This window comes from Panthera onca, chromosome X (genome assembly GCF_046562875.1).
Source record: "Panthera onca isolate mPanOnc1 chromosome X, mPanOnc1 haplotype 2, whole genome shotgun sequence".
Lineage (NCBI taxonomy): Eukaryota > Metazoa > Chordata > Mammalia > Carnivora > Felidae > Panthera > Panthera onca.
In genome coordinates this window covers 121,693,469-121,708,677 of record NC_138357.1, presented here as the reverse complement: position 1 = coordinate 121,708,677, position 15,209 = coordinate 121,693,469, and the positions used below count along the sequence as shown (strand labels likewise).

Sequence of the window (15,209 nt, the reverse complement as noted above, 5' to 3'; positions counted from 1 at the left end):
CTGGTTCTCTGAGTTCTGGCAACAGCACTCAAAGACAGCGTTTCGTGCGTTCTCTTCGCGAAGTTCCACATGGTGATAACTGATACTCGATTTTTCTACTTGGCGTGATACCAGTTCGGCACAAAGAAAGGTGCCACGCCTAAATTATCGCCAGATTTTATATCCATAAATATACGGCATAATCTGAAAATATCCTGTGGAGAGGGGACCTGCCTCGCAGACTTAGGCCACAAAAAAACCTACTCCCCCTGTGCTCTGATTAGGAACCACATTAACTGGAACAAAGTAGCTATTTTAAAATCCTTTTCCCCCAAATGATTTCTTTCTTGACACAAGAAAGAAACTTTCTGAGGTTCTGAAAGTTTAAAAAATGCTTTTGGGTTGCCAAGTAATTTAACTAAGAGAAATTAAGGACTGGGAAGCATTCTGTATGAAAATATGTTTTCCGACCCAGCATCAATCTTGAATTAGTTTCCATATGGAATTCAAAAGTCATATGGGCAGGAGGGACACAGCAGTGTCACACGATCTGCTGTGTTTCATGTCCAGGCAATTAAATAAAATGCAGGACGTAATTCATTCTGATTGAATCAATTAATCTAGCAGCATATCCAACACTTAATGAATCACTCTTTATTGGGAGAGCAATTCGATTCTAAAAAGCTGCCCCTATTTATTTTTAGATGACCTAACCCAAGAGGTCACTTAGAGTTTCCTGTTTTCCTTCTTTTACTCTTGGATTCAAATGATTATCATTTTCCACATGTGCAGCTGTTAGGAACCCCAGTGTTAATATTCAAGTGGAAGAAAATCATGTGAACCATTACAACCATGTAAGACCTACATGCTACCCCCTCACGCTCTGGTCCCCAGGTTGTTCAGAAAACATGCCATTTAATTAAGAGCTACTTTAAAAGAGAAAAAAAAAACCCTCTTTTGCCATGAAGCCTAATATTTCTCCCTTTAGTTGGATGGGTGATGTGTCTTTTCTTTTTTTTTTTTAATATTTTTTAAAGTTTACTCATTTATTTTGAGAGAGACAGAGACAGCACAAGCGGGGGAAGGGCAGAGAGAGAGAGAGAGGGAGAGAGAGAATCCCAAGCAGGCTAGCTGCCAGCGCAGAGCCCGACGTGGGGCTCGAACCCACGAAACCGTGAGATCATGACCTGAGCTGAAACCAAGAGTCTGACGCTTCACCGACTGAGCCACCTAGGCGCCCTGATGTGTCTTTGGAGCACCAGGACTTGCCTTCCTTTTCCCAGCCAGCTCCCTGGGCAGCCTTCTAGAACTCCGCCAAATTTTCACCGGGCCTGTGTAATTCCTAAGTACGATTTGGTCTGCAAAATGTATAATGGCTCAGTACATATTGGTCAATTACTTCCCCTGGCCCTTCCTTTTCTGCTCATTCACATCCTTGCTTCCTGTTGTTCTGTAATATAAGGAAGCACACACACATCTCCCTCTGTTGAGGGAACTCAGTCGTCTCCCGCAGAAAATGCTCATTCTGCTCAGTCTAGCCTGAATGGGCACTTGTGAAGAATCACTTGAAAGTCTGCATTCTGAGTATTCAAATCCTAGTATTCATATCATCACCCTAGAATAAACCAACTTTAAAGATACACATTCCTAATGCAAGTCTGTGTGGTCCCATTAATTCACTTTATAAACACTGAGAATTACTCTAATCTAGTGAGGCAAAGGTCGTCAGTGGCAGGAACAGAAGGAGCAAAACCTCTAGTTTAAAAAAGCTATCCTGGTTACTAATAGCCATCGAAAAATAAGGGTAAGAACATATGAACGGATTAAAAAGAACACAACTTATCAGACTGCGATAGGTAGCTGGACAAGAATTAAGGCCCTTTGCCCTGATCATACCAGCAACAGATTCTGCTGTGACACGATATGCCCTGGTGAGTCGCTAGTCAATATGGACCGGAATTCGCATGTCAGAAGCCGCACATTCATAGTTTATAGAATCTCTCCTGTCCAGTGCCCTTAGAGACCGGTGGAATTATACTTTCTGGGGTGGGGTTCTGCGCACTGGGAATTTTAAAGGCTGCACACGGTTTTATTCTCCTGTGCAGCCAGAGGTAGGGAATCACTCATATTTTCATCTCCTTTTCTCCAGCGTGAGGTAAACATTTGAAATGTCTGGAGACATCCTGGTGGGGGGCGGTGCTACTGGCATCTAGTGGTAGGGGCCAGAGATGCCGCTGAGCGTCTCACGCAATGAACAGGACAGCCTCCATAACAAAGAATTATCCAGCCTAAAACGTCAGTAGACCCAGGTTGAGAAATCCCGCTCTGAGGGAAGTAAAACATCGATTCTCCATTCTTTAGGACTTTTCAGATCTCCTTTGAGTCCAAAGAACCAAATGTCGTGACACTTTAGGCACAGTTCAAGACGTGGGTGTAGAGTCTGGGATCGATGGCGTGGACTAGGTCTCGTCCCGTGCCGACCGCAATGCGTTCATTTTTATACCTTCAGTTTTACTGCCTTCCATTTCTTTTCAAGCAGAAATTCAATCATTATAGAAAAGAACTCCGAGGTGAGACATACGGGTCTCCTCGCTCAACACTCATTCATTGTGTCACGTAAAATGGAAATACATTCATACGACGGCGCTGTTCCGCGGTCATTTCATATGGGCCCATACAAACAAGCCACAGAAAGTTGTACTGTGCTAATGGGGCCCAGGTGCCCATTATGCAGGCTCAGCGAGTATTAGTTAAAAATGACCACAAATACCTCTCAAAGAGTGGCTAATGTGTCAGCTCCCTAAATAGACACAGAAGGGACACAGAACAGTATGAAGACAGTCGACAACCCCAAAACATATAGGGCAAAACATAAGCCTGCTGTGATCTAACACAGAAATGCGGAGAATGGCCCATCTCCAGTAGCTCATGAGGATGAGACTGTTTCTTTCCAGTAGTCATGGTAGGCACATCCAAACTTTTTCTCATTCAACTAGCCCTGCCTAACTATCTGGCCTTGCCAGACAGCTGGTTAGCGTTAGAGATGCTGTCCAAGGCTACTCAACCCAGGTTCTTCTTATGCGTTGCTGATTGGCCAGCATCATAATTGGAACCATAAACTTGGCCAAGGTCACACTTTGCTCAAACCAGTTGAATTCATCAGCTCAGTACAGGGCCACTCAAACACAAAAGAGTAGACCAAAACAGGCTTTAATGACATTCTGTTGTAGAAAGCCAGTTTACATAATAGAGTTGAACGGCATAAATCTATGCAATTCAAAAACCCCACCAAATTCAACCATTATGCTCCACGGAGGATGCATCCGCTGTGGTTCCTTCTGTCCTTTACCTCGGTCTTTGTTTTTCTCCTTTCCTAGTGAATCCAGTTTCTTTCTCAAAGATTTCTTTCTCTTCTGCCCATCTGCAAATATTAAAAGAATGACAAATTGTAAACACAAGCTATACGTGTGACATCTTACACTATCAGTGACTACATTTGAGCAAAAGCATGACTTCTTGCTTACTTCACTTATAATTTGGCATTTTAAACAGAGTAATGGCTCTGAAAATACATGAAAATCCCTGACGCGGGCAGTACGCACAGCCAGAATCTTGATGTACGCTCCTAAATTTTGTTTCAATCATGGAAAGTACAGGAAACTTACCTCCTTCAGAATTAACTTAGTGGTGACACTTAGATATGTTTGCTATTACTATTACAGGAGTCTCTTCCTATTTTCACGTTTACGCAAACCTATGTCATCTGGAATCAAATGTCCAGGAGAGGAAAGTCAACAGTACATATTATTCTGACATTTATAAGCTGGTAGAGTGTAACTGGATAAGGAAATGAATCTAGAGGTCCAGAGAACTCAGACAAGCTATTGCTGCACCATCTACTAGCTGTGTGACTGTGGGCAAGTCTCACTGTCCTCCTCTGTAAAATGGGCATTTCATGGGGTTGCCGTGTGAACTAAATGAAACGACGCATCTAAAGGGCTTCAGGGGGACCCCGACACATGTGCATAAATTCAGCTCTACTTTCTTTTTGGTGCTTGCATCGTATTCCATAGTGTAGCTGTGCCACAATTTAATTAACCATTCCCCCACCCAGGGACATTTGGGTCATTTCTAATTTTTCACTATAATAAGTAAGGCATAATATCCTTTTAGCGTCTTGTCCTCACAACAAATGTACTTGCACATCTGGCTCGCTCACCAAATAATAAAGATACCACTCATATCAGTAGGCAGCTGCAGTCGGATTCCTGGGATGTCATGGCAAGAGTGCATTTCGGGATTACACAACCATCAATTTAACACGCGGGAGGTGCAAATTGGAAATCCGCACTGCCATCAAATAAGGGAAGTGTAGCCCGTGCCGTGAAGAAACTTATGTTTAAAAGGGGGATTACGAATTGTTTTCTTACAGGACACGCTAAAAAGTGTGGTGCAGAGAGAGACTCAGACACTCTCCAATAAAATTTAAAAGCAAGACTCTGATATCAGGAAAAGACAGCATGCACATTCTTAAACAGAAATGAGCGTTCCTGGGATCCTCTCGGGGCTACAGACGTTCCCAACTCCTTCTCTCTGAATTTTTGGAGGCAAAAGACATCACACAGTAGTCGACAGACACATCCGATCCGTCCTCTTTAAAAGCAAAGAAATATTTCAAAAATGAGTCTCCGCCCACAAGATAGAAATAGTTCCTAAGAGTCTTTACCTTTGCGGTCGTGAGATTTGTATAGAGGAAATTTAAGTAAGTCAGTTGTAATATGGTAGAGAGCCATCAGTCTCTTTCATTACAGGTATGTTCTTATCTCCAGTGTCTAAAAGATGATTAACGATACGGCCTCCCATAACTTATTATACATGTACCACAATAAACATACTAACAACCCAAGATTCAAATCCATTCTCCAAACAGGCTTTTACTTTGTAACACTTTATTCACTAGTTCACATCACCACATGTATTTGACTGTAACAAGAGTATATGTCCTTAAAAAATTCTATCATTCCTTCATTTTTTATTAGTTGACCCAGAAGAATAACTAAACCAAACAGTAAAGCTTAAGAGACTTGGTTTTTATAACCAGCGGGCAGATGCCAAAATTCAAGCAAGTTGTCAAAGAACCACAATCCATATAGGATAGGGAACATTTTCTTTTAAGATAGAAGGAATGTCTTAAACTTCTTTTTAATTGGAAGATGTAAAATATGTAAATATGTGTATAAATATAAATACACAGTTTAAATAATATTGAGGAGGCCAACTCCCACACGACCAACAGTCAAGTTCAGAGGTAGACTATTCCCTGTACCCAAGTCTCCTGTGTGCCTACCTCCCCCTCACCCAGGGTAATCATTGCTCTGATCTTTGTAATAATCAATCATCTGCTTTTCTTTACAGTTTTACTATCTATGTATCCATTTATAAAGAATATAGTTCCTTTTTCCTGCTTTCGACTTCACACAGATGGAATCACGCTCTAAGTATTCTTTCTTGCCTCATTTATTTCATTCATCGACATTTCTGAAATTCATCCTGTTGAGGCAGGTGGCTGTAGGTCACTCATTTTGATTCCTGTACACTGTCTTCTGGTATGAATATACCATGGTTATTTCCCCCATTGAACTATTGATGGAGATTTGAGTTGTTTCTAGCTTGGGACTGTCGAGAACAGTGTTTTTGAAAAATTTTGTGCATGTCTTCCCATGTACATGTCCAAGAATCACTCTGTGGTCCTTTGAGTGTGGTTCTAGGACCACTGGCATCAATACCGCCCCGGGAAATTGGAACTTGTTAGAGCTGCAAAGTTTATGGTCCCATCCCCAAAACTAGTGACTCAGGAACTCTGGGGTGGGACCCAGCAGTGTGTGCTTTAACATACACTCCAGGGGGGTTATTCTGGTTCTCACTGAAATCTAAGCACCACTGTTCTAGGGTAGATATGTACAAGCTGCATTGCCGGGTCAGCACGTATGCAATCTTAGGCTTTACTCCCGAACATCGAACGCTTTCCGTGTCGTTCTGCTAATTGCTATTCGCACCAGCATGAGAGTTTACAGAGTCCCACAAGGATAACGTGTACTTCAAACTCCAAAATTCCAAACAATATCTTGAAGCCTCCTTATAGGAAAAAAAAAATATGTGATCTTTGTGAATAGTGACCTATGATTAAAAAAATGCTTAGCTAGGGGGTACCTGTGTAGCCTTGGCTCTAGTGACATTTGGGGCCAGAGAGCTCTTGGCTGTGAGGAACTGCCCTGTGCACAGTAGGATATCTAGCAGCATCCCTGGCCTCGGTTTACTAGATGCCAGAACACCCACCCATTCCCTGTTGTGACGACCAATAATGTCTCTGGACATCGCCAAATGTCCCACGGGGCAGAATCACTCTGGTTAAGAAGCACTGGTCTGTGTGTCACAGAAGAATATAAAAATGTTTATAAATCGTTGAGCTTTTACGTATCAGGCTGAATAACAATTTCTTTCAGTTTCTAAAGAATGTGAGTCTGCCTATAGCTATGTTTCTACCAGATTCCTGACTACATGTAGGGGAATAAAGCAGGTTCTGTGAATAAGCAGCCTTCTATGTCTTTGTACGAAGTGTCTTGTCCTCATTTAGATCAGATGTAGAAGGACGTTCGACGGTGAACAGCTGTATGAATAGATGGTGGATGGATGAGGAGGCCTCCTGGCTAGTCCACCCCTGGCCAGAGCAAGGATTCAGAAAGAAATTGTACAAAGACAGGTTTCTCAGCAAATGGAGCTGTTCAGCAGTGGAATGAACTCCCTCAAAAAAAAACAAAAAAAAAGGCACCTTTCACTGTGGCCCTCCATCCCGTTTGCTCCCTCCGTCTTGCATCCCTCACTCTGGGGGAAGCCACATGATGAGTAACCCTATGCAGAGGGCCACGTGGTAGGGAACTGGTGTCTCCAGCCAGCAGCCACGTGAGTGGGCCCAGACCCTGACCCTCCTGCCCCAGTCAAGCCTTCAGATGGTTGCACTCCCAGTGGAGCTTGGGGGCAAACCTCATGAACCAGAACCTGAACCAGAACAACCACACTGGGATATTTCCAGAAACCCTGTGAGATAGGAAATATTGGTTAGTTTTTAAAAAAAGGGAGAAAAGAAAGAAAAAAAAAAAAAGATGCCCAGCTAAATGCACGCGGTATCCCAGATGGGATCTTGGGTCGGAAAAAGGATATTAGTGGGGAAACTGGTGAAATCTGAACAAAGTCTGTAGTTTGGCTGATAGCAATGGACCACTGTTGGTTTCTTCGTTGTGATAAGCATGCCAAGGTTACATAAGATGTTATCATTAGGGGAGATTGGCTGAGGGGCATAAGGGAACTCTGTGTTATCTTTATAACTTTTCTATAAATCTAAAATTATTCTAAAACAAAGTTGTTGCTTTAAAAATTTTTTAATGTTCGTTTTTTAAAAAAATTAAAAAAAATATTTACTTATTTTTGAGAGAGAGAGAGAGAAGAGAGAGGGACAGAGACAGAGATAGGGTATGCGCAGGGGAGGGGCAAAGAGAGAGAGAGAGAGAGAGAGAGAGAGAGAGAGAGGCACAGAATCCCAAGCAGGCTCCAGGCTCTGAGCTGTCGGCACAGAGCCCGACGCAGGGCTCGAACCCACGAACCGCGAGATCATGACCTGAGCCGAAGCCAGACACCTTGTCAAGCATGTTGTTTTTTAAAAAGCCCTTTCTCCCACGTCCTGGACGTATTCAGGCAAAAGGTTGAAACCTCATTTGTCAAGCATGTGAGAAGGTAGAGGCTTACACGGCTCACCGAAGCGCTTTGAAACATACAGACTTGGGAGCGCAACTCTATGGCAAGAGGTGACTCAAGAGCCAGAGTTTCTGACCTGGCTGAAACTACTGAGATAATCTTCCTATTCACATGTCCCTGATCTGAAGGAAAACATGTGTGTTAGGTCAGTATAAAGCATCAGTTATATCTGCCTTTCTGGCGTACCATGTTTTCTGGAAAGGGAGTGGACAGATGAGAGACTTGACCAGATTTATTTTTATGGCCCCAGTGATGTTTTCATAGGTGGCTGATTAGATTGTCTTATGATACTGCCTATTTCTTAGGTTCCCTAAATCCCTCTTCGGCGTAAGTTACCCAGACTTAGTGCTTGACGTTTGCATCCAAGAACACCGATCAGTGTATCAATCTGTTTGCTTTTTAAGTTCCCATGCCTGTTCTGATAAACCAAAATACGGTTTTTAAATTATATGTATGAATGTGGAGAAGGCGAGCTATACAATCTGTGCATGTCTTATAAAAATGTTTGCTAAAACTATATCCTTCACTAAAACTCAAATTCATCCTTTGGTCTCATCCTTCCCCTTTTGAGGGCTCTCAAGCCACAGACCTCCCAACACTAAGGCAAGAGGAAGACTAAACCAGATACTTTACTTCCAGTTTGGGACAGGAAGTCTGTCAAAGAAGTTGTAATATTATCACAGCCCCAGGGGCGCCCGGGTGGTTCAGTCGGCTAAGCGTCCGACTTCAGCTCAGGTCACGATCTCGCAGTTCGTGGGTTTGAGCCCCGCATCGGGCTCTGTGCTGACAGCTCAGAGCCTGGAGCCTGCTTGGGATCCTGTGTCTCCCTCTCTCTCTGCCCCTCCCCCCGCTCATACTCTGTCTCTCTCTGCCTCAAAAATAAACATTAAACATTTTTTTAAAAAAATATTAACAGCCCCTGGCACTTGAGGGCCATTCATCGAGCCCACACTCTGTGTCTAGTGCTTTCCAATGGTTAATGTCAGCGGTGTAAGTTACTTTGGTAAGTGAATGCGGAAAACACAGTGGAACTGATGAGAGCTGGGCCACCAGAACCCCAAAATCACACCCCGGGAAAAGTCAGCTGGGCATTGGAGACAGTCCCTGCCATTGCTCAGTAACGATGCTCATTAGAATGGATTCAAAATAGCCCCTGCTACTTTGAGTTGCCATTCAAAGTCCATCCTGAGAAATGGAAGGGAGGGCAGCCCTGACAAAAGGGGGTGGGGGGAGTAGTAAGCAGGAAAGCGGCTACCTCTGCCTCTTGGCAGGAAACGTGGCAGCAAGTCCAGGATAGGGGACCCAATGGGACCAGTGCAATGCTCCATCCAGTCTGAGAGCTGAACTAGGCTTAGCCCCAGAGGATTAGGAAAAGAGCCAAAGCAGCAATCTGGCCTCTGTTCGCAAACAAGTGCTCTCTGTCCAGGGATGTTGCACCACAGAACGTGACGAATCTCCTTGGCTTCAGACTTTATTTACACTCTAACGGTTATCTGTTTAAACGGCATCTTCCCCCCAGAAAGTGGTCTCATCCCCCATACTCTGACCCGTCCCTGCTCTGTCCACCCCTCCATCCAACGCTGACGAAGCACACGTTGTAGGCGAGACCGAGCTAGGCACTATGACCCCAGGTGAATGAACGCCATCTCTGCCTTTGAGAAACTCAGAGTTCAGTGCCAAAGACAGACACGTGGTAACTTCATGAAAGGAAAATGAAGAAAAGCCGCGGTGGGGGCATTTAGCAGGCGAGAGGTCCGAAGCGAGAAGGCAGTCTCCAGCGCTTCGGAAGGCTAACGTTTGCTTGCGTTCAGTCTTAAAGGACGAAGCGACGCTTCGCAGGGGCCTTTGAATTGTGGTGGGGGTTTCGTCCCAATAGATCACATGGTGACTGTTTAGTCTAGGAGATCCTTTCTCATCATACACCTGCCAATGTTTTATTCCTAGTAATCCAACCCTTTCTCAAGCAAAAATTCTGTTGGTGAGAAAAGATGAGAAAATTGCTAAATCAGGAGTGAAGTGACAGTTTTTTAGGTGGGAACTAGGGCTTAAGAGAGTGACAAATAAGAATCTGGAAGAAAACAATCTACATAGAAAAAGCGGAAAACAACGCACTCAAGCCCAAACCGGTCCCACTGTTCAGTCAGCTTTGGATCTCACTACATATATATTTTTTCATGCTATTTTCAAGAAACCTTCCATTCTATAGCCTCTCAGTAATTTAATCAAACCTATAGGTTCTTCCATTGACCTTGATGGAAATAGGAGGCAGGCAGAAACAGGGTGATTGAGTCATCTTGCTTGGTATAAACCTCGATGAATTAAACATTGTTTCTTTATCCTTCAGGCACCTTGTGCATTAGATTTTCTTAAGATCTGTTTCCAAAGTGTCTATTTCTCAGGGAAGAAAATATTTATGGCATTCTTAAGCAATACAGATGCCTCTCCTTGGGGCCAAGGCTCCCCGAAGTACTTGTGAAATGTACCAGTCCTCACAGTTTACATGTGGAAGTGGTGGTGAAATGATCAAAGCTGTGGTCAGAAAATGAGAACATTCTGTGAATCTCTCGCTGTTGTAAAGGGAGGCAGCTCTTGGGGGTCACCATGCTTCCAGGTAAATGCTAAGAGACTTTTTCCATTTTATGTCAATTATTTTGGCAACGTAATAACTGGTCATGATCAAATGATGTCCCAGAAGGATCTTTCACTTGCTGTCATTTTTTCCATATTCAAATGTTACGAGTAAAGAAAAAAAAAAGCTATAAGCTCATGTTCCAGAGGGGCAGCCTGGGCAGTGACTTTTCCTAAGCTAGGAGCTAGTCTGTCTCTCCTGGCATCTGAGCTTGCATTTCTTATCACACATTCCTTAAATCAAAAACAATGTTTTTAACTTAGCCTAGGTAGGCATTATATTCACAGAGACAGAAGTTTCCAAATATCAGAGCAAGAAAAATGGCTTTTGGCAAGTCTTTTCCTTGAGCCATATTTCTTTCCTTGGAGCATAAGGGAAAGAAAGCAGGCAGGACAACAAAAAGACAGAAATCGCTTATCCCAAAGAAATACCCTGGATTGTTAAGGAAATTAAACTCCAAATTACAGAAGTTTCGTCATTAGTTGATTTAAAGCGAAAGCCTGTAGTTTGAGTTGAAAAGGTAGAGTCAGACAAGGGTATCGACGCACGGTATGATTTTTGACCTGTGTAAGGGTCCGTTATTATTTACTTTCTTTTCGCAGATATTGTTCCATAGTGAACAAGTAAGAAGGGAATCAAATGTCTTTACCTCTTTGGTTAGATTTATTCCTAGGTGTTTTATGGTTTTTGGTGGGAATCAAATATCTTTAAACCATAAACTTGAAGCCTTGGGAACTCTTCCAAATCTCTGCCAGTAGCTCTCTGAAAACAGCTCTTACAGGTTCAATAACTGGATAAATGATGGAATTAGATGAAAACTATTAGGCTCTTCATCCTTTCCTTTTCCATCCTTGCTTTTGATTATTCTTTGAGCCATACGAAACAATTCTTTACGATATGGAAACAGTATCTGAAACATGATGAGATACTATGATTGAATTTTAAATCCATTCCCTTCAATTTCTCAAATACTTCCTGAGCCACAGATCTATGCAAAGGCCCCGTGCTAGGTACTAAAGCAAATAAATGTGTCTAGGCTTCCTCCCTTGCAACCTGGGATGAGTACTCACCCCAGGGTCATGAAAGGAATCTGAGGTTAAGCCAATTCTGGTGATTTCTTTCTGCCTGCCAGTATGGACTGGGGCACTGGCAGATGCTGCAGTTCTGGGGATGAAGAACGGAGGAAAGTCCACTGGGAAGCAGCAGGGAAAATACTTCTCTATTATGGACAAGATACCTGATGAGGAGTCTCTGCTTCTTCACGCTGCCAGAGAGGAAGTGACGCTGGTGGCTGCTGTAGTCATTTTGTGACAAGGGAGGCCAGCCAAAGAAGAAAGTGACCTACTGCTTACAGTCGAGGAGAAATGCACGAGTACCGGGACTAGCCTACCTGTGGGCTCCTTATAAAGTCATACAGTCAGTCTCTTTATTATTTAAGCCACTTGGGGTTTGGTGTCCATAATTTACAGCCAAAGCATCTTAGCAGTGGACAATCCAAAACTCTGCTGTGGGATGTGTTTTTCAACTTCTATTTGCACTATCCTCGTCCTGTAATGCCAGGTATCCCTAAGAAAGACATCCTTGAAAGGTTTGAATTTGTGTGTGTTGGGCGGGATCGAAGATAAAGAGGCTAAGAGGAGGGAGATCAGATTACAAGGATCCCTCAATCTGTAAATAAGTCTGGTCCTTAAAGAGAAATATTGCTAAGTTCTCGGTTAGCAAAGCAGAGAGCAGTAACAAAGCTAATAACCAACCCATACTGGAGATTGACTTATTATTGAAGTCGCCCATTTAATGTGTAACCTACATTCCTATAAACTGCATGATGGCATCAGTTATTTAAGCAACTCAGAAAAACACTAACTTTTCTTTCTTGTTCAGCGCCACCAAGAGAATCGGTTACCCACTTTGAAAAACTATCTGATCGATCTAATATAATGTAAACATTTAAATATAGTTATCTACATTTACATTTAAAATAACAATATAATATAAACACTTTAAATTAATATAAACACGTAAAACATCTGAGAGTTACAAAAAGCCACATTGTTAAAAAAACACTCTTATTGCAAAATAAGGTTAAGATAGTGAAGAAATTGAAACGAACAGAATAGTATACTTGATCAGTGGCAAAGGTAATAACTATAAATTACTATATGCAATTAATATGACTGTCTTAAAACAGAGGTCAACAAGCCTTTTCTGTAAAGGTCGAGATAGTGAATATCTTCAGCGTTGTGGGCCATATGGTCTCTGCTAAAAGCAACCTTGGACCATATGGCAACAAACCAGTGTGCTTGTGTTTTAATAAAACTTTATTCATAAAAATAGGCAGTGGGCTGGATTTGGCATTTGGGCTGCAGTTTGTCCACTCCTGTCTTAAGTGAAGACTGCTTAAGCTGCTTTTTCAGAGCTTTGCATTTGTAACAGTTTTATAAATGCCCGGTAATTCAATTGTTAAATCATCTTGAGGGCTCGATTTCAAATTATCTAGAAAGCCTGGTTGGTTTCAAAAACCCCTTGGTATTTAATTTCAATGAGTACTTATTTGCCTCTGTTTCACTCATGGGGAAATAAAGAAAAAAGCAAAAATGGGAGCTCCTATTCATATTTCCGGGATGAGACATTCTTTGTAATTATCAAGTTTACTTTTGGGCCATGCTCCCAACAGAGAGAATAGCATAGTCTTGAACTCTTTGAAAGGTGCCAGAATATTCCAGAAACTGCAGTGACAAAAGTTTTGTGCAAAATGCCAACACCTTGTGCAATAATCGTTGCTGCTCCAAAAAAGATATATAAATATGTACAAATGTGACCAGCAGGGACAAGACGTTGGATAGAAAACTTTTGTCTGAGAACATAAAGGGAGCCATTTGTGAATACAAAGGCACATAGCATATGGCTTAAAGAAACACATACTATCCTACCGGGCTGCCCGCTCAGCACCAGAACAGAATGGAACAGCAGCATACATTTGAGAACTTGACATGGTAACAGCCCTGGGGTACAGAGGAGAGCATCCAAGAAGAAAATTACAGAAGAGCCTGCAGAGAAATCTCTCCGTCATTCCTGGCTTTTGCTGGAATGGGTAGACAAGGCAGCTTGTATCTGTAAGGGTCACCAGTGGTAACTTGGATAAATGCCATCCACTGTTCTATCTTTTAACAGAATTGATGTACTCGTGCATTCTCCATTGACCGACTAGGAAATCCTTGAGGATGGGGACTGCTTTTGACATGATATTATAGCCTCCATTAAAGGCTTCTACCTCTTAAGAACCTAAAACCCCACATGTCTACTTCCTCCAGGTTGTACATCTAGCTTGGTATTGAGAGGGAGAGAGAAGGAGAGGGAGAGAGAGAAAGAGGGGCGGGGGAGAGAGCGAGAGCGCAGGGAAGCTGTACCAGAAGGCCTCCCAGATGGCACTCTACAGCCGGGTTCTAGACAGAGAAGGCACTAGATGCTTAGGCCAAGGGTCTAACCTAGGCTCATTTCTGTGGCCCTGCGGAAATAATGCCCCATCTACCTTACCAAGGCCCTAAGAGCCCCAGCAAAGAACAACTCAGTTTTCCACATTGACCTTTTTGTTCTTTTCTTCCTGATTGCCTCTTTTCTATTCCATCTGCCTTCCGAGACTGTGTTATTCAAACTGCGGGTCATAAACTATTAACGAATCAGGAAAACGTAGTGGGTCATGACAAGTGCATTATAGAAAACGATACAGAATCAAATAGAAGAGGGCAGGAGAGAACATTATAGACGACATCGAAGTGTATGTCTGATGAAGATAAGCAGCATTTGGTTCACGTGTTTCCCAGACTGAGATGTAAAATGTATGTCTTGCTGTAGAATTGAAGTTTGAAATTCAGTGCTCTAAGACGGACAAACTTAAATCTGTAGTGCATTCTCGGAACAGGCTGCAAACAAAATGGATTTCTTCTTTTGTATGCAATAGTGCGATAAATGGCTTTGATAGTGACCGCAGTTGGCAACAGGGGCCTGGGGGGTTTTGTTAAAAGAGGAGATTCGGTGGTTGAAGATTACTCTAATGGATTTAGGTGCGGTGGGCAGAGTAGGAGAGAAGCCCTGGATTGAGGAAAGCAGGTGGGGGCCTCTGGCTACAGTTAAGGTGAGACAGATGTGAGACAAAGTGATATGGCGCCGATGGCAATGGTGACACGTAAGGTTTGTTGAGAGTATATACAACTTCAGGAGATGTTTTCAGCTCACGTTGCTTACTTCGCTTAAATCTCACATCAACCCTACGAGACCATCAGTCAGAGTTGGGGACTGGGCATGGGGCGACGCGGTAGGGAAACACTGACAGGTCAAAATCATTCCTGGGGATCCTGGGGGAAAGGAGAGAAAGGCGTGGATGATGCTCTTTAGAGAGACAGGGAAGAGGAAAGGAAGGAGTTTAATTTGAAAGGACATGTGCATGCGTGCGTGCATGCATTCATCGACTTCCAAGGATTTGCTGAAGGGCAGTGGAATGGGGCGGACACCCGGGCAGTGTAGCCGGTGCTCCAGATTCAAAGAGAAGTGAGACTTGGCCTTGTCCTGGGGCAATCCCAGTCCCCTGGGAGGTCCCAGAAAAGGTGAGTGTGGGCACAGGAAAGATAGCACGGGCTCTGCTGCTCGTACCACAGAGATACGTGTGGAGGGCCTCTGAGCCCGGCGGTCCCACGTTATTCTTTGATCACCCTATTGGGTGACGTTTGCTTCCTCTCAGCACTTCTATCTACCTAAGGTGGGGTTTGCAGATTTTACCCCGGGCTTCAATTTCAAT

General features: G+C 43.1%; 1 protein-coding gene across 6 annotated transcripts in view; it reads right to left on the bottom strand.

The window, feature by feature from the left end:
- ARHGAP6 (Rho GTPase activating protein 6) overlaps positions 1-15,209 on the bottom strand; it is a 452,363-nt gene that overhangs the window by 52,289 nt on the left and 384,865 nt on the right. For all 6 annotated transcript variants that reach the window (XM_081792904.1, XM_081792906.1, XM_081792907.1 and 3 more), the window contains one exon: positions 3,329-3,400. In XM_081792904.1, the coding sequence (XP_081649030.1) occupies positions 3,329-3,400 (72 nt within the window). The remainder of the gene's footprint in view (positions 1-3,328; positions 3,401-15,209) is intronic.